Here is a 21,303-nt window from a genome sequence, read left to right as displayed (position 1 = left end):
ATTATAAAGTATAGCTGGCCATGGTCTGACTAGAAGTGTGTCTCAGACAATTTGACCCAGTTCTTGTACAGTACAACCCCACAGATCCCCTATGAGTCTACACTGGTCTCTTTCACTACTAACTAAATATCGCCATTTTAAGACAAATTACTTGGTATCAAAGCCAGTTTAGCTGTGGGAAAGACAGTTACAAGTTACAAAATATAGTAGTTCACACTTGACAGATAGTCAGCCCAAACAAGGATTTGAAAATGAAGGCCCTCATCAAACATTTCGTCCGAGCTCTTCTGTGAAAACAAACTGTGAATGCCTGAACGGTATTGTATTGTGTTTTATGTTTGCAGCAACTATCTTGGTCTTTTTCTGTGTCTGGCAATGTTTTGTTGAAAATCTAGTGAACAGAATTTTTGAGACCTGACATGTCCGTTGATACGAAAATCTCGTCCTGTCGTCTGCTGTAAGACAAAACCATTGTTCCCACGGCCAGACGGGTAGAGATCTCCTGCAGGGTCTTTTCATTTATGATGTTGGGAGGATGTGAGGAGTCAATATAGCGACTGTAATCCTGACAGAAGACATTTATATGGTCCTGTACCCTTTGTCCAGATAATGTATTTTTAATGTCAGATTACCTGTTTGTTCTGCGTCACAGGAACTGGGGCCCAAATGAGCCAAATAACCAAAACGGGGAGGACTGTGCCGAGATTTTATCAGATGGACGGTGGAATGACCAGGCGTGCACAGACATGCAGGGTTACATCTGTGAGAGACGCACGGGTAAGCAAGACATACCGCCTGCCTGCCTTATATAGCTTACACTCATCACAGCATTGTGAATAGTATTTCAAAGAACTGGGCAAAGTATATAAACAGTCCGACTTTTAAAAAAGCTTTCACCATCTTGACACTGGTGTGGCGCAATGGCAAGAGTGTTGGACGGAGAAAAATTATGAAAATTATGAAATTACAAAAATTATGAAAATTATGAAATTACGAAATAGTCGTCAGAAAGGCTGAACAAATTGATGTATACATATATTACACAATGGAATGGAGTATGGAATACAGAACAAAAGATTCTCATTTTTCTTCACATCTTTACTTTAGAATTTCCATTGGTATCTGCTTTCTTTAAACATACAGTATATATTTCTTTAGGTGCAGCTTTGTACAATGATGCTTAATTCCAGGCGGCCATTTTGGATTTCCGGGGTCATTGCACCAAAACGAGGCTAGAATGGCCATGATTGTATTATGATAGTTAGGTCATCTTTAGCTCTGGTAAATCACCACAACCACCACCCACCACCCCCAGCTGCAAACTTGTACTAACTATAAAACACGACAGAATGTGCAGAGAATTTTTTTTTTATTCCATTTCGGCATTTTTTCTTTATTTTTCATAGTTTTGGTGGGTTGCCAAAGTTTTTTTGGATAAACTTGCAATAAGGTCCGTACAATGTTATTTTTGCTGTTTCTATATCTCGTCCAGCCACAGTCTGTTTAGCCGTGACTTAATTGCAAGTCCTTCAGGGACATGAACGTACTCTGCTGAATACAAGAACCCAAACTGTGCAAGCACAAAATATTGGTGTGATCTTTAATGAAATGGCTTTATCTGATTCTTTACCCCCTCAAAACATTTGAATTGATAACAAAATCATTTTGTTACCATGTATAGTTACTGAGATATACACAAATATTTTACTTAATGACCACCTTAATTTGCATATTGTATGCTTCATCAGCACAGAATGTTGGAGAGATCTTTACTTAAATGGCTAATAATCTAACAATATACAATATGATAGAAAACTGTTTTTATCGGCGGAAGGACGAAAATTGATGTGCGCGAATGACATCCATATAATCAAATCATCATTACCTAAGTTTGCACAACATAGTATGTTTGCACAACAACCGAGAAAGGGACCAAAAAACGTAGGCTACACGATATTTTAGCATATTCTTTATCATCGTATCTTAAAGAAAGCACAGGAGCACCTTGGTATGAGTAGGTGGAAATTTATTTTAACTCTTAAAGCGTGCGAATAAAATAAAAACGAATGAAAATCAATGTCGTCAAAAAGGCTAATCAAATGAAACACAGAGTATGATACACAAAACGATTCTCCTTTTTTTTTACTTCACATCTTGACATTGGAATTGACATTGGTATCTTACCATATCTTATAAAAGTCAGATATTTCTTCAACTTGCTGCTGATTAGTATGATTTTAAGAATTGTTTTTTTTTCCTTAAGCGGACAAAAATTGGTGTCATCCATGTACATGTGAACATGGCTTTTTTTCAGTGTGTGATTTTTAGGCCGTTTATTTCTGAATAGGCATTAACCTTTATTGTCATTTCTCCTTGGTCATTTGACTGCTTGAAAACCCCAATTTGATACATTTTACCTCTATTATATCAGGGCTGGCAACAACTTGCAGAGCGGGGTGGCAGCTTCGCAACGGACGATGCTATTTCTTCAGTAACAACCAAGCGAAGCTAAGTTGGTTGGACGCACAGAAGGAGTGTGAGAGAAGGAACGCCAACCTGGTCTCCATCACTAACCTGGACGAACAGGCCTACGTCGCAGAGAAGTCTCTGTCCGTCAGTCCAGACGGCATTTGGATCGGGCTGTCAAATGTCGTAAGTTGCAGCTTTAGAAGCTCTTTGAAGAAATATTTGAATATTTTTGATATGATTAACTGGAAATGATACAGAAACATGCTGACAGATTATGTACTATCTATTTCGACAGAGATACTAGTGTCACAAATAGGGTATACATTTCTTATAAGGCTGTCGTACTGTTAACGTTATCAAATAAGGCGTGTGTATTGGTATCATCACGAATATGTCATTTAACTGCAGAACTCACCCGCACCAAACCAGCCCCAGTGGAGCAATGGAATGGACAACTTCACCTACGATCGCTTTACGACAGGCGGACAACCAAAGTATGTTGCTAAAACGGTTTCTAACGTACATTTTTAACTCACCGACGTTTCGAGGGGATGCAATAGACTGACCCTCTCACGATGCAATAGACTGACCCTGATTAACGGCAACAATTGACAGTTAAGCTTGTGTTTTCAGTTAAGGGTTTTCGTCATGGTAATTTGATTTAGCGTTTTAGTGCTGGAGTTGGGTTTAGGCCTGCTGACAGATGAACTTATGCCGTTGTCTGTTACAGTTGGCAGTGGCCGGGAGCGACCTGTGTGTTGTCCCTGAACGGTGGCGGTGGAGGAAGGTGGGAGACCAGGCGGTGTGGGCTGGAGAACAGATACATCTGTGAGAAAGGAACTGCAGGTAGTGCACATTCGAACTAGATTTCCGTGACCTCTTACCCCCATGAAATATTCAGAGCTTTTGTAGATATTATGCAAATGACTTACACATCTACATAATTTGTGCATGTTGGTATTCATCATTGATTAGCTTACACGTCACAATTAAAAAAAATCATTTATAATTAAGCATGGAAAAGAGCATGCTCGATACAACAAGCGAGGCAATAAGTGTTTAGCAAAGTTATGAGGTCGTGGAAATATAGTTCATCTATGTAAAGAAGCATATAAGAAGAGTATAAGGAGGCATCTTCCAATGTTTATTTCCGTAGGATCTTGCCCGGCTGGTTGGCGCAACTTCCAAAACAAGTGCTACCAGTTCAGTGTGACAAACGTGGGACCTTGGATAGAGGCCAGAGATGACTGCGAGCTACACGGAGCCAGACTGGCCACCATTCATAAGTACTCACGAGCTAATCAATATCTTTTCGTAAACAGAACAACGTGTGCAGAACACTGGGTTTCGGTTAATAGTTACACATGCCTTTGCAAAATAATGTCACAGGCAATCAATGTATCTAATGATTTTCCCACACTACGTACATACTTTTCGTATTATTTGCAATGACAATAGTACTTTTATGGATATAGACTTTTGTACTAAACAAACAGCCTTCGGTTTTCAAAATTAAACCATATATGATCACACGATTTACTTCTAACTCTTGATTACTGCCATTAGGTAATTGAATTAAACGTTGATTATTCATCCAATGACGTCACAATCAAGATGGCAGCCGATTCAGAGACTGGCACCGCCTTTGAATAATCCCGTGAAGCAAATGTCGCATATTGCAATGTCTTGTAAGATGTACGAAATCATGATGTATTGCACTCTTTGCTTTCCAAAAGTACTTTAACGAGTCACGGTGCCTGGTTCTGAACAGACTAACGTGTTCACTGTGACGTCATCGAGGTAATAAACAACGCTTAATTACCTGGCGGTAGCAAATGAGAATCGGAAACACGATTTTAGATAATATTAGAGAGTTGTATTGGTGCAAATGTCTATGTGTATTGAATGATGCTCTTATTGTTGACACTGATCTGTATTTGATGTCCTATGACTTTAATCAAAGCATTCGTGTTTATCAGGAATGTTATGCAACATGTTACTTCTACTTGTTTATCTATTAACATTAGATTCTTGAATGGTGACGGTATTTGCACCATCAATACATTGATGGTAATTAGCATGTTCATCTTATCCAACTACTACATTCTAACTATATTGATTTTTTTTCATTTTCCCTTTAGCCAAGATCAGCAAAATTTCATCAATTCCATGTTCCCGTCGTTACAAGCAGCTGGAGTGACAGACCTTTGGATAGGCCTATCTGGTATGTGTGTTGGTAGTTCTTCACAACATTCTCTGCATAAGTGCATGGTGATTCGTTTATATAATTATTAGATAACATCTGGGAACCCTAAACTGATGCGGTCGTGCGGATGCCTTAACGTAGGATATGGTGTAACAAAAAATAGATCACTCATTTTTTTCTTTTCACACCATCTTCTTAGACCTTAGAATTTGATTTGACATTTTACGTTATTAGTATCAATCAACATTTTCTTATAAAAGTTTGGAACATACAGTACATATTATCTGATTTGCAGTATGAACGAAAACATTATCTGGGAAAAGGACGGAAATTGATGCTATCCATTTAATCAAATTGACATGGCCTAAGTTTGTACAAAAAGTATTCTTCCACAACCGTAAAGGGATCAAAGGAACGTAGGCTGTACGGCATTTCTGCATATTTACCACCAATACTGTGAAGAAACCGCCGTAGCACCTAGGTGAGAGAAAACTGAAGTGCAAAGATTTATTTTCTAGTAACGTTGCACTATCAATTTCTATCACCCGTTAACGATGCTTATCTTAAAATCGCACCGGCGGCTTAAATGGTTTACCGATTGGAAGAAATTTCAGTCATTTCAAAAAAAGTAAAATGCGAAAAATGTAAATTTTTTCAGCCAGTTGTTTTAAAGGATCACCATTTCTTGAATGGTCTAAGGGATAAGTATAAATATTAAAGGTAATACGCATATTTTTGTTGTTACTATCCTTCTGGTTATGAATGTATTGTCCTTTAATTAAATTTAGACACGGGTGACGACGGAGTGTGGCATTGGGAAGATGGAGTTCGCTACACGAACACCTTTCAAAACTGGTTCCCAAACAATCCTGGGCCAAACACCGTCAACAGAGAGGACTGTGCTCGAGTCTATACTGGTAATTTCGATCAATCATTTTTCATTTGCTATGTTCTGTCCCTTACATGTCAATTTTGTGTCCCTTGAGTTCCAAATATTGGATATTTGGATATTGAATATTCCAAGTGAAAAAATCTTCCTTTGAACAAATTTGTTTTACAGGGTCACCCACCGGCCAATGGGAGGCTGTGGACTGTTGGAACATACACGGATACGTTTGTCAAATTCCTGAAGGTTTGAAGAAGTCTCATTGCATACTTCGCATTCGTTCGTGTATTCATAACATATCTGTATTTGTATCTATATAGCCGGTATAACCGCCCTTCAGCGTAATAGGCATATGCATAGTAATTGCGCTTCCTTCTGGATTTTCTGATTCGTGTTTTTAATACAATGAGAAAGTTTTTAGACATTGTAAATTAGCGATACTTCAGATACTGACATCTGCCAAATGCTAATAAGTTTCTTTGATTGATTGACAAAGTAAGATATCTTTTAGAAGTCTTTTACAAGTGGTTCAATTTGACTTTATCTATCAATTTTTTGTCTTTGTTTTTGCAGGAACGTCTTTATTGTCTGGAGGTAAGTTTGTGATGTTAGCGAAGTACATTTAGACAGCCACAACAATAGAAGTGGTGGGAAGTAATGAAAGCCTAATGCTGATCACACGTGGATGTAAAAACAGTTTTCTCCAGGCTATCGTCCATTCCACACAACCTAATGTGAACATTTTGTAAGAATCCAAAATTTTTCAACAATCAAACAGAGTAAGTATATGTTTTGAACAATTCTACCCCTTTGATTTTCTAGATGTTTGCTACTGTATTCAAACATGTAAGAAAATTTATAATATCGATTACATCATTTGTATAGTGTTTAAATTGTTTCAACATAGATTTAGCATTTGTTCTAACACGTTCTAAGATGACACAACATTTTGAAACTGGGTCAGTGTGCTGGGGAAATGGGAATCCACACATCCCTGCAAAGTACAGGAAATTATGTCTGTCTGAGCACCTCGGTTTATGAAAAATGATGTAGATTATTAGAACATAACCTAACGATGGAAAAACAAACTGATGCTTGAAATAAAGTTCTTAATGTTCTAAATAAATAAAGAAATATCTACACAGTTACTTTTACAATGTATCCAAAATATATGGGCAATTTCACTTATTGTTCACTTATTCACTTAAGTTACATTGTAATTGTTTGAACAACTTAAAACTTTTCTGAGTTAACTACATGTATAGCTTTATTCAAAAAGTTAAAGTTGAAACTTATTATTTTTTCAAACCGTTATATCTATTTCCAGACTGCTACACACCGCTCGGTATGGAAGACAGGTTCATACCGGACGGGCAGATATCAGCATCGACGGAACTTGATCCTCAGCACGCTGCCAAATACGGTCGACTGGGCATTTACGACGCAAGTATCGTCGGCGCCGCCTGGTGTCCAACCAGCACAGACTCTGCTCCTTGGATAGAAGTAGACCTAGGCCTACCCGGCTTTCGCGTGAGCTTAATTTTTCACTTTGATGTTTTGAAAAAAATTGGGTAACCTCAGATTGCGGTAAAGTATGTCACGTCCAAAGTAAGTACTGTATTTTCTCGAATAAAGTACAAACCGTTTAAAAGATTTCAAAATGCGAAAAGTATCCCGACTGTTGCCAAGTATCCCAAGTTGTGCTTGCTTCATTTTCGTTAATTGCTGGGATAAATGTGCAAAGTACCTCAAATAGAGCAACCGTGTTGGTTATAGATATCATGCAAGTTCATGCACATTTCTTCTATTCTGAAATATTTTGTTACATGCGGTAGGTCGGCGATTTACATGCCAGAAGGGAGCACTATCATTTTTACAAATTTGTATTGTATGGAAGTCCTTGATTTCTGCAAAATTCACCTGGGGAAAAAAATGTTTGTCGAGATTTTTCTGAGACATACCCAAACTTCAGTCAGCGTATTGCAACGGTATGGTTTGGTATTCAATGACATCTTTCACCTCTACACTTACCACCGAGGAAGCTGTGTTCTTCTACATGCAAGGTTCGCGCCTGAGACTTACACCTTCAGCTCTTCCGTAGTATGTAGTACATTCTTCTTAACAATTCTGCTCAGCGGAACGCCACAATCGAAGTTTCAGCTCTATGATTTTATTTTCAGATATCAGGCATTGAGACGCAGGGTGCCAGAACAAACAAGTGGGTGGTGAGCTACAAATTAGCCTTCAGGGACAGCCCGACCAATGAATGGGTCAATTACACTGACATCAACCATAGGAACGGGGTAATATATACTTCATTTCGACATTTAGCTCATGCGCAGAACAAAGATGAAGACATATACAAAACACGTCTGCACATCGTTATGCGAAACGACCGATGGAGTCCATATTCTTTGACTTAGACTTTTGGCCACACTGACTTAATTCCATGGATGACATCCTCTGGGGACCCAAAACTACTGCGTGAGGGGGGGGGGGGCATTTCTGCTAAACCACGGGACTAAGCATCAAGTCCATTCTTTCCCAGGCTTGATTTGTCCTATGTCCAATCAACGCCATTTCAATCATGTTTATATTGTCATTCTTGTTTAAAGAGGGGAAAAGGGGCACTGTGGCTCCATGCTCTGACCATGTGCCCTTACCCTGGACAGCAGGTCCTCTGGCAAGCATAAAATTCAATATTCACGCGGATGTCATCGAAATTAAGTCAGTGTGGCCATATTTTGATCCTCAATTAGCTTCACGTTTTGTTATCTTTTCTTTCTGCGGTCCAACACTTAACATGACGGTCCTAAATACAATATCAAAGTGATAACGGTTATTCTGATATCATATCAGATCGATAAAGTTGCTGTAAATCTGCATCCAACTTTGCCCAACATTTTGTTAGATCTATACGTACCTACTCTGCAACTATCAATCTGATAAATAAATAAGTCTTTCTCTCATGCTTCACTATGTCGATGATTGTAGTTTATACATTGAAATGCAAATAAAAGATACCAGCATGACCGCGGCTCGCTTCATTCAACCAAAATGTTAATGATCTCTACGTAGTTGTGTGACTTAATTACGATATATTTGGCGCAGATTTTCCCCGCCAACAACGACGAGGACACGCGCGTGAGGAACATTCTACAGGAACCCCACGTGACCCGCTTCACCAGGGTGTACCCGGTAGACTGGGCCCCAGCAGGCGCCGCTATGCGACTGGAGCTGCTGGGATGTGACACAAAACCAGGTAGAATTACTGTTAACGCGTCGATGAAGGTTAGACATCCAGGTAATAAGATACGCCAAATAACAATTACTTAGGCAACTGGATATGATTTTGGAAATGGTGAGCCGTTTGAGGTAGATATCACTACCTTTCTTCAGTGTCACTGAGGAAATTTGCATTTTGGAAATGGTGAGCCGTTTGAGGTAGATATCACTACCTTTCTTCAGTGTCACTGAGGAAATTTGCCCTGATATTTGTTGTACCTTTTCTTTCCTTTCTCCTGCTCTCTCTCTCTCTTTCTCTCCCTCTCTCTCTCTCTCTCTCTCTCTCTCTCTCTCTCCCTTTCTCCTACTCTCTCTCTCTCTTTCTCTCTCTCTCTCGCTCTCTCTCTCTCTCTCGCTCTCTCTCTCGCTCTCTCTCTTTGTGAGTGTGTGTTTTTGAATGCAGTTTTCCCTACTAATTCGCCAACAATATTTTTAATCTATCAGTTACTAAGAATAAAAACTGTTTTATCAGCGACAACGTACTGTGATGACGGCTGGGTCATCTGGGAAAACTACTGCTACCTGTTCAGAACACAAGAGTTGACCTGGCAACAGGCGGAAAACCGCTGCTCTCAAGTAGGAGCACATCTAGCTTCAGTCAGAACCGGCCAGGAGAACGAGTTCATTCGCTGTAAGTTCGATTTCTTTATACTTTTCTAGTCTTGTAGCCACTGTGGTACTAGAGTTAAATAGCAGAAAAGTGACTATTCTCTTTATCGAGCTACATAAATATTTGGGAAGAAAAAAACTACCAAAAACAACCGAAAACTTACAAAAGCAACCGAAAACAACTTGAAATTGACTATTGATAACATGGAAATTGACTATTGATAACGTTCTAGCTTAACTCGTGTCCAAAATCAAATCTGATTATTGAATAATAACCCATTGAAATTATTCAAAGGGTTAGATGAAAGTGAATAGAATATGTCTCCGTAACATCTTTCTTGTTATAGTTTGTTTTCGGTCACTTTTGGTTGTTTTCGACTTTGCGACGCGTCAGGGGCAAGAATTTTAGGAATTGTACAGGCATTTATCCAGAGGAATGCTGGTCCATGGGAATGTTTGGAATTCCAGTCAGGGAGTCAGTGTTTCGCACGGCTGCTTGAATTCCAACCGCTTGTAGAAAGTGGGTCTCAAAGCGGGCTCCCTTTGGGCCTGGAGGCATTCGGCCTAGAAAACTGGAACAGTCAGCTACAGATTGATGGAATTCCAGCGAGAGGGGCAAACAAGACCCCTGCAATTCCAAACAGGAAGACAGTGTTGTTGTTCTTTTTTTCAACCAGGAAGCCAGTGCCAGGAATTCCCATTCTTTTCATGGGAATTCCTTTTTTGTTCAGATGCTACTTTTATTTGTGAATAGTAACATAACAAAATGAAGAAAAAAAATGAGTTTGTATTTTGCGTGAAAACAAATCAATGAATTCCATCTATATATCAAGATAAACGTAATTGTCCCTGTTACTCTTGTAGCCCACAGTGCTGCTCGGAAAATCTGGATCGGTTTGAACGACAAGGGAACTGAAGGCACCTGGCGATGGACGGATAGCACCGGAGTGGTAAGCTGTCCTTTGTGTAGTTTGCTTTATACACCTGTCACATTGCGCGAGAATCGATCGGACGACACTTTTCTGAGCCCTTGATGACATTTTCGGCAGTAAGACGTCCGGTGTTTTCTCGATCATCGCGCGATTATTAGTGATCGTCGGCGATTTTAAGGAGTTGCCAGATGCTCGCCGTGCACCGAAATTTGTTCTTAACATCAGTGACTAGTCGCCGGTGATCTTTGAGGTCGCAGAGCTTTGAGATGTAGGGAGACCGACTTGTTGACCATCGGTAGCAAATTGGACGACGCACGCCCGTTGATCGGACGAGTTTAGCCCGACTCCTGTTTGCTGGCAAATGTAGCCTTCATTGAACTAGCGAGTAATTCGGTCGACCTCCCAGCAATCGCGAAGTACGCCCAAAAATCGTAGATAACGTGACAGTGCTATCAACGACACGATAATGTCGAATTTGCCATCGCAGTCATATCGTATGAAAGCAAAAATGATAAATCAAGATAGACTAGTGGATATGCCTCGCATCCAAATGTCAATCCAAAGTGGGAAGAACCCAATGTTCAACAAACCCAAATAACAAACCCTAATTAACGGATAAACAATAAATTAATTTTTGGACGAAAGGGAGGGTAGAGTCCGGCCTACGTTTCTTGATTTGTGTTCCAGGGCTACCTAAATTGGCTACCTAATCAACCAGACGACGCTGGAAACTCGGAGGACTGTGTGGAGATGCACACCAACGGGCGCTGGAACGACAACAGGTGCAACAACAATAATGTCAAACAAGATTCCGTCTGCAAGAAAGCCCCCAGTAAGTCTTGTAAGAAATAAGCACATAACAATCTTATTATTCATAAATATCCATTTGCTTGGCAATGCTTTCATTTATCAAACATAGTTGACAGGTACATAAATCGATGACTGAACACAGATGCTGTTCTTTCTTTCTTTCTTTATTCGCACATAACATGGCTTGAAGGAAATGTAAATACAGAAATGAAGTACATGCGGGGGGTGGGCAGAAGCCTATGTGGCTTTTCTTGGGCCTCCCCCAGAACTAAGTCACAGAAATAATAATTATACATAATTAAAGTGAACGAAAAATGCACATAAGTTGAAATCATTATGTGAAGTATACTTATGGAATAGAAGTTATATTACAAATGATCAAATGAAATAATAAATACAAAACAAAATTTGACAAATCATATACAAGTAAGTCGGAATTTGACAAAAAAGGTAGGATCTCTAAGTCTTTGGAAACAATAGCTATTAACTACCAGTTCAGTTCAGTTCATCCATCCGGTGACACTATGTAGTTCTTCCACACGACCCTGTCGCGCATGACAGACAGGACGTCTACCAAGAACAACCAAAAACGAATATGAAAAACAAGGAAACAAGGAAATCAAACAAATCAGGTAAAATTTATGCTTGGGTGTGTGATGCAATCAATATTGATAAGCTTTTTGAACCTGGGTAATGATAAGCAGCATTGTTGGACTTGACTTAAATTATTCCAGATGGTGGGGCCTCTAAACTTTATTGTGTGTTGTTTTAGACAAGATTTTGCTTTAACTGGTCTTAAAAGATTCTGCTGTCTTGTGAAGTGGTGGTGAAAATCTGAATTTGAATTGAAATTAAAAAGACATCTAAATTGCTGTGGTAGTAAAGAACTATTGTGGACAATTTTATGTACAAATATGGCAACTTGAAATTTGTTGATATAGAATACCGTCATAACATTTAAATCATGAAAGAGATGCTGTGTGTGCTGTGAAAGTGGCATTGCCCGCAATTCGTACAAGGCGCTTTTGAAGGAGGTACAAAGGTACTATTTAAACTAGGCAACAAAATTTTTCCCAGCTTTGCACATCGTACCGAACTACAAAAAACTGTCTTCCTGTTAGCATCACCCAATGCATATGTCTCCCAAAATGTCAGGAATAGAGTTAATTCCAGTTGTGGTGGCCATGTTGGATTTCCGGGGTCATCCGGGGTCATGGCACCAGAACGAGACTGCAGGTGGTACCAGCTGGGCATTCTACTATATAGGCTGTATTGCAGACATTAGTATGCCATCTTCGGGAGTGCATTTCACCCCTCTAAGGTGACAAACTGCACAATATATGCCTGTTATCTATAGAAAATATTGTTTGGGACATTTGAATTTGATTTTGGTGATATTTTTTATCAATTTCTCACATTTTTTAATGGGTGACCTGAGAACAATTAGTGTCAGTGTTTATATCATCCATGAGTGCTTTGTATTGGTAACTGTGATATAGTAAGTTTACTATTGGGATTAAACCCTACAAATACATAAAATACGGGGATGACATCTTTGCGGGTAGAAATTTAGAAGACATTTGGCAGTTGTTCTGATGATTTATCGATGCCAAGATCCGTTCTGCAAACTACGCTCTATGGGAATATCATGCCGGGTGTGCTCCTTTACTTTCTTCCCAATTCACGTTTTCATTGTTTTACATTGTTTTGTTCTAGTTTAAACAACATAACCCTACAGAACAAAGTCCACATGTTGGGTCCATAAAATTGTGGAATGAAATGTAGCAGATTTTTTTTCTGTTAGGGATTTTTCAATGCCAACGTGGAGAAAAACGTAAAGTTTATCGTCAGTGCAAGAGGAATTGTTGCCTGAGTGTAGACATGTAGACTAGACATAGCATATCACTTTGTCCCTTGTAACATTTTACATTTGTGGGGTTTATCCCATTTGAAGAGCTACAGGGGTAAATTGGTGATAGAACTTAGTAATACGTAGTTTTATGAACAGATCTTCGAAAATTCTGTCACAGTTCCACCCACACTGATCTGAAACTGGCATGAAGCCCGGATTTTAGAGTAATGTGAGGGATTATAGCCTGAGTGTCATCCTAGTTGGTTACCGAGGCTCTCATACTCACCCCTTTGTTTTGTGAGGGGTGAGTGTGGGAGCCCGGTAAGCTACCTAGGATGACACTCAGGCTACAATCCTTCCTCCGCTGGCACTTATAATCAAAGTTATGGTTTTTTCCACCTTGGCATTCAAAAATTGCAAAAACAACAGTAAACAATCTGCTACATTTTATCCCACAATGTTATGCAATATGTGGACATTTTTGTTACGGGGTATGTTGTTTAAGCTAAAATAAAACAATAAAAATACTGTCAGATAAATTTGGAAACAAGTAAAGGGGCACACCCGGTACATGTACCGCCTTCCCCATTGAGTGCCGCAGGATTTTCCCATAGAGTGTAGTTTGCAGAACGGTTCTTGGCATCGAGAAATCATCAGAATAACAGCCAAATGTCTTCTAAATTTCTACCCAAAGGTCTGCCAGTCCGATATTTCCATGTTTTTTGTAGGGTTTAATCACAGTTACCGATACATAGCGCACATGGAGGATATAAACACTGACATTAGTTGCTCTCAGGTCAACCGTCAAAAAATGTGAGAAATTGATAAAAAATATCACCAAAATCAAGTTCAAATGTCACAAACAATATTTTCTATAGATAACAGGCATATATTGTGCAGTTGTGAACCTTAGAGGGGTGAAATGCACTCCCGAAGATGGCATACTAATGTCTGCAATACAGCCTATATAGTAGAATGCCCAGCTGGCACCACCTGCAGTCTCGTTCTGGTGCCATGACCCCGGATGACCCCAGAAATCCAACATGGCCGCCACAACTGGAATTAACTCTATTTCATCCTCCTCTCCACAGAAAAGAAATCAAACCCAATAATATTCATTTTAGCTTAGAAGTATCACTAGTTGACGACCCCTATTTTACTTCATGTCCACTTTGTTATTGTATCATTATCATCATTGTACTTTCATACATGTATTTTTGCAATTAGCCTTCGCGCATGAGTTTGCAATAAAGGTTATCATTATTATTATTATTATATAATCTGTTTATTTTCCTATGGGTCAAACTTTTGGGTCAAATTTTTTCAGGTCCGTTTTTTCCGGACCAGTCCAATAAGAAAAAACGGTTTTGTACCGGTACACCTTACCGGTACACAGCCCTAATTAATATGCATTGCTCTTGCATATCTGGATGGTTATGGTGATGCGCTAAATTATGTCTTCATCTTTCTTTTCAGACAATGGGTCGCCGCCACCTCCAAGGACAACCGTGGGTAAGAATATTTAAAAATGTCAAGTAGTTTTGCTATACTTCATGAAATATGGTAAAACTGACAAATAGGAAAGGTATTGAAGATTTCCCAAATCCTAGGCTGCCGGGAGGCACATCACTTCGTCCCTACAGCATGTGCCACCGAAAAAGAAAGAAAGTAGCAGTCCAGGGACAACAGATACAAAAAAACTGCTGCAGTTCTGGTGCAGTATCAATGTCACACACCAGGGGGCCCCAAATAGACATTGATATTTGCCTTCCCAACCTCTATCTAGATACGAAATATTGTCACAAAATAAATAAAAAAAATATACCTCCATTTGTCATGAAAGCACTCCATTTTCCATGAAAGCAAATTCCAAGAAGCCATCACTTCCCCTACCCATTGACACAGGGGACTTCACAGAAGCTGAGGTACAGGAAGCCATCAAGACCCTGAAGAACAACAAGTCTCCAGGTATGGATGGCATTACTGCGGAGATGCTCAAAGCAGGGGGCGAATCTGTTGTTAAATGGATGAGCCAACTTTGTAATCGGGCCTGGAATTCAGGTGAAGTGCCGGAGGACTGGAAGAATGGAGCAGTTGTGTGCATCCCAAAGAAGGGCAACCTGGCAGAATGTGACAACTGGAGGGGAGTGACGCTTCTTTCCATACCGGGAAAGGTGTATACTGCATGCATCCTGAACCGTATGAGAGATGCAGTAGACAAGGTCCTACGAGAACAACAAGCTGGATTCCGCCCAAAGAGGTCCTGTGCAGAACAGATATTCACCCTTCGACGTATCATCGAGAATTGTACAGAACTGCAAACTCCACTGGCCATTAGTTTCATTGACTTCTCCAAGGCATTTGATAGCATCCACAGACCATCACTCTGGAATATCATGTATGTCTACGGCATCCCAAGTAAACTCATCTCCGCAATCAGACAAATATACACCAACTCAAAATGCTGCGTGCGGACGGGTGAGGGATACAGCGGATGGTTTGAGGTGGTAAGCGGGGTCCGCCAAGGATGCATGTTGTCTCCAATTCTTTTTGCCATGGCGATAGACTGGGTCCTTGCAACAGCAACAGAGGGGAAAGGGATTCAGTGGATACAGAACACAAAGTTAGCAGATCTTGACTTTGCTGATGATATAGCTGCTCTAGCAGACCGCACACAGGACCTACAACCCCTAGTGGAGGACATAGGCTCATCTGCAGGCAGTATTGGACTCACCATTAGTGCCAAAAAGACCAAGAACATGTTAGTAGGGACGCACCCCCCTCCCACAAGTGTGATCATTGACAACAATGAAGTGGAAGTGGTGGAGAACTTTACTTACTTAGGCAGCTCCATGAACAACAGAGGGGACATGGACAAGGAACTAGACTGCAGGCTAGGGAAGGCCTCAGCTGCTTTCAACCAGCTTGGCAAGCTGTGGTCTAGCAAGAAGCTCTCCCTGGGAACTAAACTGCGATTCTACAACAGCAATGTTCTCTCTACCCTACTTTACGGATGCGAAACATGGCACATGAAGTCAAGCCAAGAAAAGAAACTAGATGTCTTCGACAATAAATGCCTAAGGAAGATACTAGGCATCAGATGGGATGACTTCAAACCCAACACTGAAGTAAGAGCTAGGACCAGCCAAAAACCAGTGTCTGTGACAATCCGAAAGCGGCGCTTGAGCTGGTTGGGCCATGTCATGAGACTCTCACCAGACAGACTGGCATACCAAGTTATGCACTGGGCACCACGGGGAAAGAGACGTAGAGGTCGCCCCAGGATGAATTACAGGCACACCATCGAGAGAGACCTACAAACAGCTAACATCAACTGGAGGGATATACAGAGGATAGCTGCCGACAGAGCTTGCTGGGCCAACCTGACTGCCTCATGTGTCGGACGACACGGGAGCCCCTAAGTCTAAAGTCAATTGCAATGACTATTACTTAGTAATTTGCTTTACTTATTTTACTGTTTCCCTATTCGCACAGGCTGGACCAGTCACGTGTGTCCACCAGATTGGGAAGACAATCCTCTAAACGACTTCTGCTACCAGTTCCACACCGGGTCCTTCCGAACGTGGCACGACGCCAGGGCAGTATGCCAAGCAAACGGTGGCGATCTGGTCAGCATCAACACACCTTCTGAAAGTGCATATATCACAGGTGATTTGGAGCAACTTTTCTGACCTCGGAAGTAGTGTGACCAGCCTCCCAGAATTGCGTATACGTTTAGACATGCTATATTGAGGATCCTTGCAGTACTGTTATACACTTGGCTGGGCTAGATTGCAGAGTATTTGCCATTAGACGCTAACTTATACGACAGAAATTACCCCAGGTGCGGCCATAGGACCATGTTTTTTTTAACCACTCACACCTACACTTTTCAATAAGTGTGGTGGGTTCTCTTATATGCCCTAGATGTGGTTCTCCTCCTCAAACACGGGACCTCCATTTTACGCTGGGTAATTGAATCACTGTCTATTGCCATACAGGAAGAGTTTCCCTTGTCACCAACATGGCCACCATGTGGATAGGTGCTCATGACCAGACGACAGAGGGAGGCTGGAGTTGGGTCGACGGGAGTCCTTTTACCTTTCTCAACTGGGGAGGTGGTAAGTAAAGCAAGGCGACAACGCACAAATAACTTAATTGAGACAAACCATGGATCAACATATACGTAAAAAAACTCATTCATAAAATCAAATCACCTTACCTGATGATTAATTGTAGTGTAAACTGTTTACCCTCCAGGGGAGCCTAACAATGCTGGAAACGGTGGCGAGGACTGTACGGAGATCGCCGTGACCAATGGCAACTGGAATGACCTGAACTGTGACAATCTTAGAGGGTACATCTGCAAAATGAGAGGTACATTGTTCTTGTCAAAGTCATTCATGTTTTGATATTTCTTCGAACAGATATGCTGAAGCTTATTGAAGCATTCTAGACATTCTAGAAACTGTTGTTTCCTTCTCTAGACAGTTTAACGCAATTCATTTTAGAACTTGGTTATTTGATCTAATTGCCCTCATACGAACGATACAAGCGACTAATTTGAGCATTTGGGGTCCATACGGACCTCGTTTTATTGGCTCATAATAATATTTTTCAGGTTTTTTGTTGTCGTTGTTACTATGCATATACGTTTTCATTTGTTTATGAAGAATATTCTAAGTTTTACTCTTATCTTTTACATGGAAGTGTTTGCCCCTCAAAATTTACTGTTGCTAGATAGGCTGTTCTGAGACTAGTACATGAAGGGATGTCCTCTCACACTACCGTTAGTTTACTTCAGGATAATTCCCCAAATTCGAACTCAATCAGGCCTCGAAAGCTGGAAGAAATCACGCCAATCAAACCTTTTATCAAGAACATACAACCAACCATAGTAAAATGCGGATGCTTTTACTCTCCTCGTTTCTACAGCAAATGTACCAACTCCAACTCCCGTCCCCGACCAGCCAGGTGAGTATGATTTTTTTAAGTATCTCAATAGCGAGGGGATTCTATTGTTTCAAATGAAGTCAAAATAGCAAAACTGTGAGAAAAATGATACTTTTCAATGATATGATCTTAAGTGTTACAATCTTTGCAGATGAGCATATTCTCCACATATGCGAGCGTAACAGTGACAGCATCAGCTGTCAAGGAGACGAAGTTATTCAGATAGTGTCAGCCAACTATGGCAGGACTGACCCCAACGTCTGCTCCAACAACCCCGTATCTGTAGTAGACTGCCTCAGCTCAACAGCATTTCAGACTGTAAGTCCGTCTTATAGATAAATAACAAGATTCTTTGTACACAGCCACTTTTCAGTGACCGTCTGTCATCTTTATACTAGTGATATGGCCACAAAACAGAATTTATAATGGGCACAAAAGTGCAGAAACGTTCGTAAGGTACTACAACTATGGATACAGATTACATCGTTATAAGAAAATACAATTTCACTACCACTTCTAAAATTCTAACTCATGTGCCTATTGCTAAACTGGAGAAATTGTCTACCCTAGAATACAATTGCACTTCTCTAATATATAAGGCTCAAGTGGTATACATAGAGAACACATAATATTACCCTTATCTGTTCAGTAATGCATGCATTTTGCCAATGCCAGGTTCAAAGCATATGCGACAACCAACAGTCTTGTACGCTAGACGCCACCAACGCTGTGTTTGGAGACCCGTGTAGTGGAACCTATAAGTACTTAGAAGTCCTTTACAGGTGTACTCTAAGCGGTAGGTGATCATCTTTTACAAGGTTTTCGACAAGTTGCTGCAATGACAATTACAAGACAAGTAAATACTACGTTTGTAGTTGTTAACGAATCATACCGAAAAAAGTGAACAAATTAAATACTCTGTAACTACATTTAAGTTCCAGGGTTTCTAATCATTCGATAGGAAGAGAATTGTACATTTGTGGTAGAAATAAAGGTTTAGGTGGGCAGATAGCCTCTATATTCTAGGCTCCGCGGATCGTTGGTCAAATAGTAGAAATTAGACAAATAGAGGGAATAGCGTACTAGGGGATTCGACCGGCCAGAAGAGTCAGTATTGTCTCAATGAACCCAGAATCAAGCGAAAAAAATTGAATTTACATTATCCAAAAAGTCTTTGCAAGGATATTCTAAAGAATTCTAAAGAGACTTTTCATCATATGTCTTCCACAGTGTGTCTTGTTCCCATGGGGATGGAGGCTGGTAACATTGCTGACTACCAGCTGTCTGCCTCAAGTAACAACCAGTACGCTGGAAGGTAGGAAATCATCAGAAAGCAACATTTGACTATCAGTATGAAAACATCAGAAAATTACCACTGCAAACATAGATTTGCTACGTGACTAATCTCTGCTCATTCACATACTCAGTCCCATAGCTATGTAGCCGTAGGGGCAGTCTGTCTGTCTATAAAGGTTCTCCACTTTTGACGCTCGTCATCAGCCAGTCAGGTCAGCTGTGCCACGGTCCTTCCTGACCATTCCTGTCCCTCTGATATGTTATGACTTCTAAAGGCCACGCTCGCCTAATTTTATAGATGACATCCTTTGGAGAACCCAAAAGTAATTGGGGGGGGGGGGGTTTACAAAAACCAGCACAAGAAATGCTGTTAAACCACGGGACTAATATTACGAATTAAACCACAAAACACAGTGTATCGAACATTACGTCTTTCTTTGTAGGAGGCACAAGTAGGTTGTCTGGTTCATGTTAGCAGACTCAACTGAAGTAATCGATATTAGATAACAAGAACTATCAAAGAAGTAAACTATTACAACGTATATCTCTCAAAGGACTGTGGATGATATATGGCTGTCATAAGAATACTCATAAGGACAGTTTGACCAATGGTTTGACAAAATTATTGCGAATGTCATCCATAAAATCAAGTCAGTGTGGCTTAGATGAAGAACAGGGCCGATCGCCATGGTCTTGAATGTTTTGTTTTTCAGGGCTCGTCTGAATTACATATCCAGTGATAATAACCCTGGCGGCTGGGTGCCTCTGTCGGGAGACGGGCAGCCTTGGGTACAGGTCGACTTTAGGGCAACCAAAAAGGTATCAAGAATATTTGAAAATAAAATTTTAGTATAAGCGGAAAAATTGTTCCAGGGTGTTGAGAATTGGTATGTTCTTTTAGCATTAGTTACCCTTTTATTGAAATAGGAATAAGAGATTCGTTGGTTGAGATGACATGTCTTAATAGTAATCTTGTTTTCGCCCGATGGCCGCATTAGATTTGGCATTTGCAAAAGAAATCACCGATAACACATTGGACATAGAATTACTTTCCATATAATATGACAAACAAAAATGTCATCTTGTACGTGACATATATACATTTACATATCAACATATCAACCTGAACTTCCATTCATTTTATTGTAACGTGTATTACATAAGAAGAATATTATGTTAATCAATATAGTAACCACAGATTAATCAAAGACATGAGAAGTTTAACACGAAATAAGAGTACATCTAATTTTGAAGAGGATAAAACAGCAATGCCACAACACAGAGAAAGAGGTCTAAATGACACAACTGAAATCAGGATATCAAATATAACTTAGCCATTACATAGCTTAAAGAAGTGCGAAGATTCAACTGAATTGGGGAAATAGTAAAGAAGGAAACGCGATGGACTACATACGCAAATGTAAGGATGGTAGTTCTTACTGTGAAGTCTTGGCACATTGATATATTTCAGATACTACCGATCTCAAACATTGCCTAACCTCACCTATCCCTTGACCTCCTGGTGGGTCGTTGGGAGACGTTCAATAACAATGTTTATCAATAACAATGTTTATCAATAACAATGTTTATCAATAACAATGTTTCTGCCGTCCACGTCAGGTCACTGGTGTGATCACACAGGGGAGACAAGATGCAGACCAATGGGTGAAGACGTTCATGGTGCAGTTCAGTGATGACGGCATATCCTACAGGACCTATAAGGGCATTGATGGCAACGACAAGGTACTTCTGACTACCTCATTTCGTCATAAATGACTTGTTTTGAGATTCAAACGTAGTTCGTTGGTCCTTAATAAAACGATAGATTAAATTCTAATACATAAAGATAGATTAACTTGAAAATTCATATTCAACTGTAATTTCGTGCACAAAAGCTGACTTTCTAACACAAAAATTGACCTGGGACTGTCTAACTCCAGTCTTTGTTAGGAACGAGTAATCGGTAACTTTGGATTTATGCTCCTATAGTACATAGATGATGTTG

The 21,303-nt window shown here is 40.2% G+C and overlaps 1 protein-coding gene across 1 annotated transcript in view; it reads left to right on the top strand.

The window, feature by feature from the left end:
• The window catches only part of LOC118411508, a 71,047-nt gene that overhangs the window by 14,551 nt on the left and 35,193 nt on the right, over positions 1-21,303 (top strand). The window contains exons 4-28 of the mRNA XM_035813815.1: positions 653-777; positions 2,432-2,652; positions 2,878-2,963; positions 3,200-3,315; positions 3,626-3,755; positions 4,611-4,693; positions 5,464-5,592; positions 5,736-5,807; positions 6,135-6,155; positions 6,889-7,091; positions 7,742-7,864; positions 8,673-8,823; positions 9,319-9,477; positions 10,320-10,405; positions 11,075-11,219; positions 14,526-14,561; positions 16,545-16,718; positions 17,051-17,170; positions 17,310-17,426; positions 17,985-18,023; positions 18,154-18,320; positions 18,678-18,798; positions 19,233-19,317; positions 20,012-20,117; positions 20,919-21,041. Coding sequence (XP_035669708.1) covers positions 653-777; positions 2,432-2,652; positions 2,878-2,963; positions 3,200-3,315; positions 3,626-3,755; positions 4,611-4,693; positions 5,464-5,592; positions 5,736-5,807; positions 6,135-6,155; positions 6,889-7,091; positions 7,742-7,864; positions 8,673-8,823; positions 9,319-9,477; positions 10,320-10,405; positions 11,075-11,219; positions 14,526-14,561; positions 16,545-16,718; positions 17,051-17,170; positions 17,310-17,426; positions 17,985-18,023; positions 18,154-18,320; positions 18,678-18,798; positions 19,233-19,317; positions 20,012-20,117; positions 20,919-21,041 — 2,938 coding nt within the window. The remainder of the gene's footprint in view (positions 1-652; positions 778-2,431; positions 2,653-2,877; positions 2,964-3,199; positions 3,316-3,625; positions 3,756-4,610; positions 4,694-5,463; positions 5,593-5,735; positions 5,808-6,134; positions 6,156-6,888; positions 7,092-7,741; positions 7,865-8,672; positions 8,824-9,318; positions 9,478-10,319; positions 10,406-11,074; positions 11,220-14,525; positions 14,562-16,544; positions 16,719-17,050; positions 17,171-17,309; positions 17,427-17,984; positions 18,024-18,153; positions 18,321-18,677; positions 18,799-19,232; positions 19,318-20,011; positions 20,118-20,918; positions 21,042-21,303) is intronic.

This window comes from Branchiostoma floridae, chromosome 3, assembly GCF_000003815.2.
Source record: "Branchiostoma floridae strain S238N-H82 chromosome 3, Bfl_VNyyK, whole genome shotgun sequence".
In the NCBI taxonomy this organism is placed as follows: domain Eukaryota; kingdom Metazoa; phylum Chordata; class Leptocardii; order Amphioxiformes; family Branchiostomatidae; genus Branchiostoma; species Branchiostoma floridae.
The sequence above is the reverse complement of the archived record's forward strand: the minus strand, read 5'-3'. Positions and strand labels throughout refer to the sequence as shown.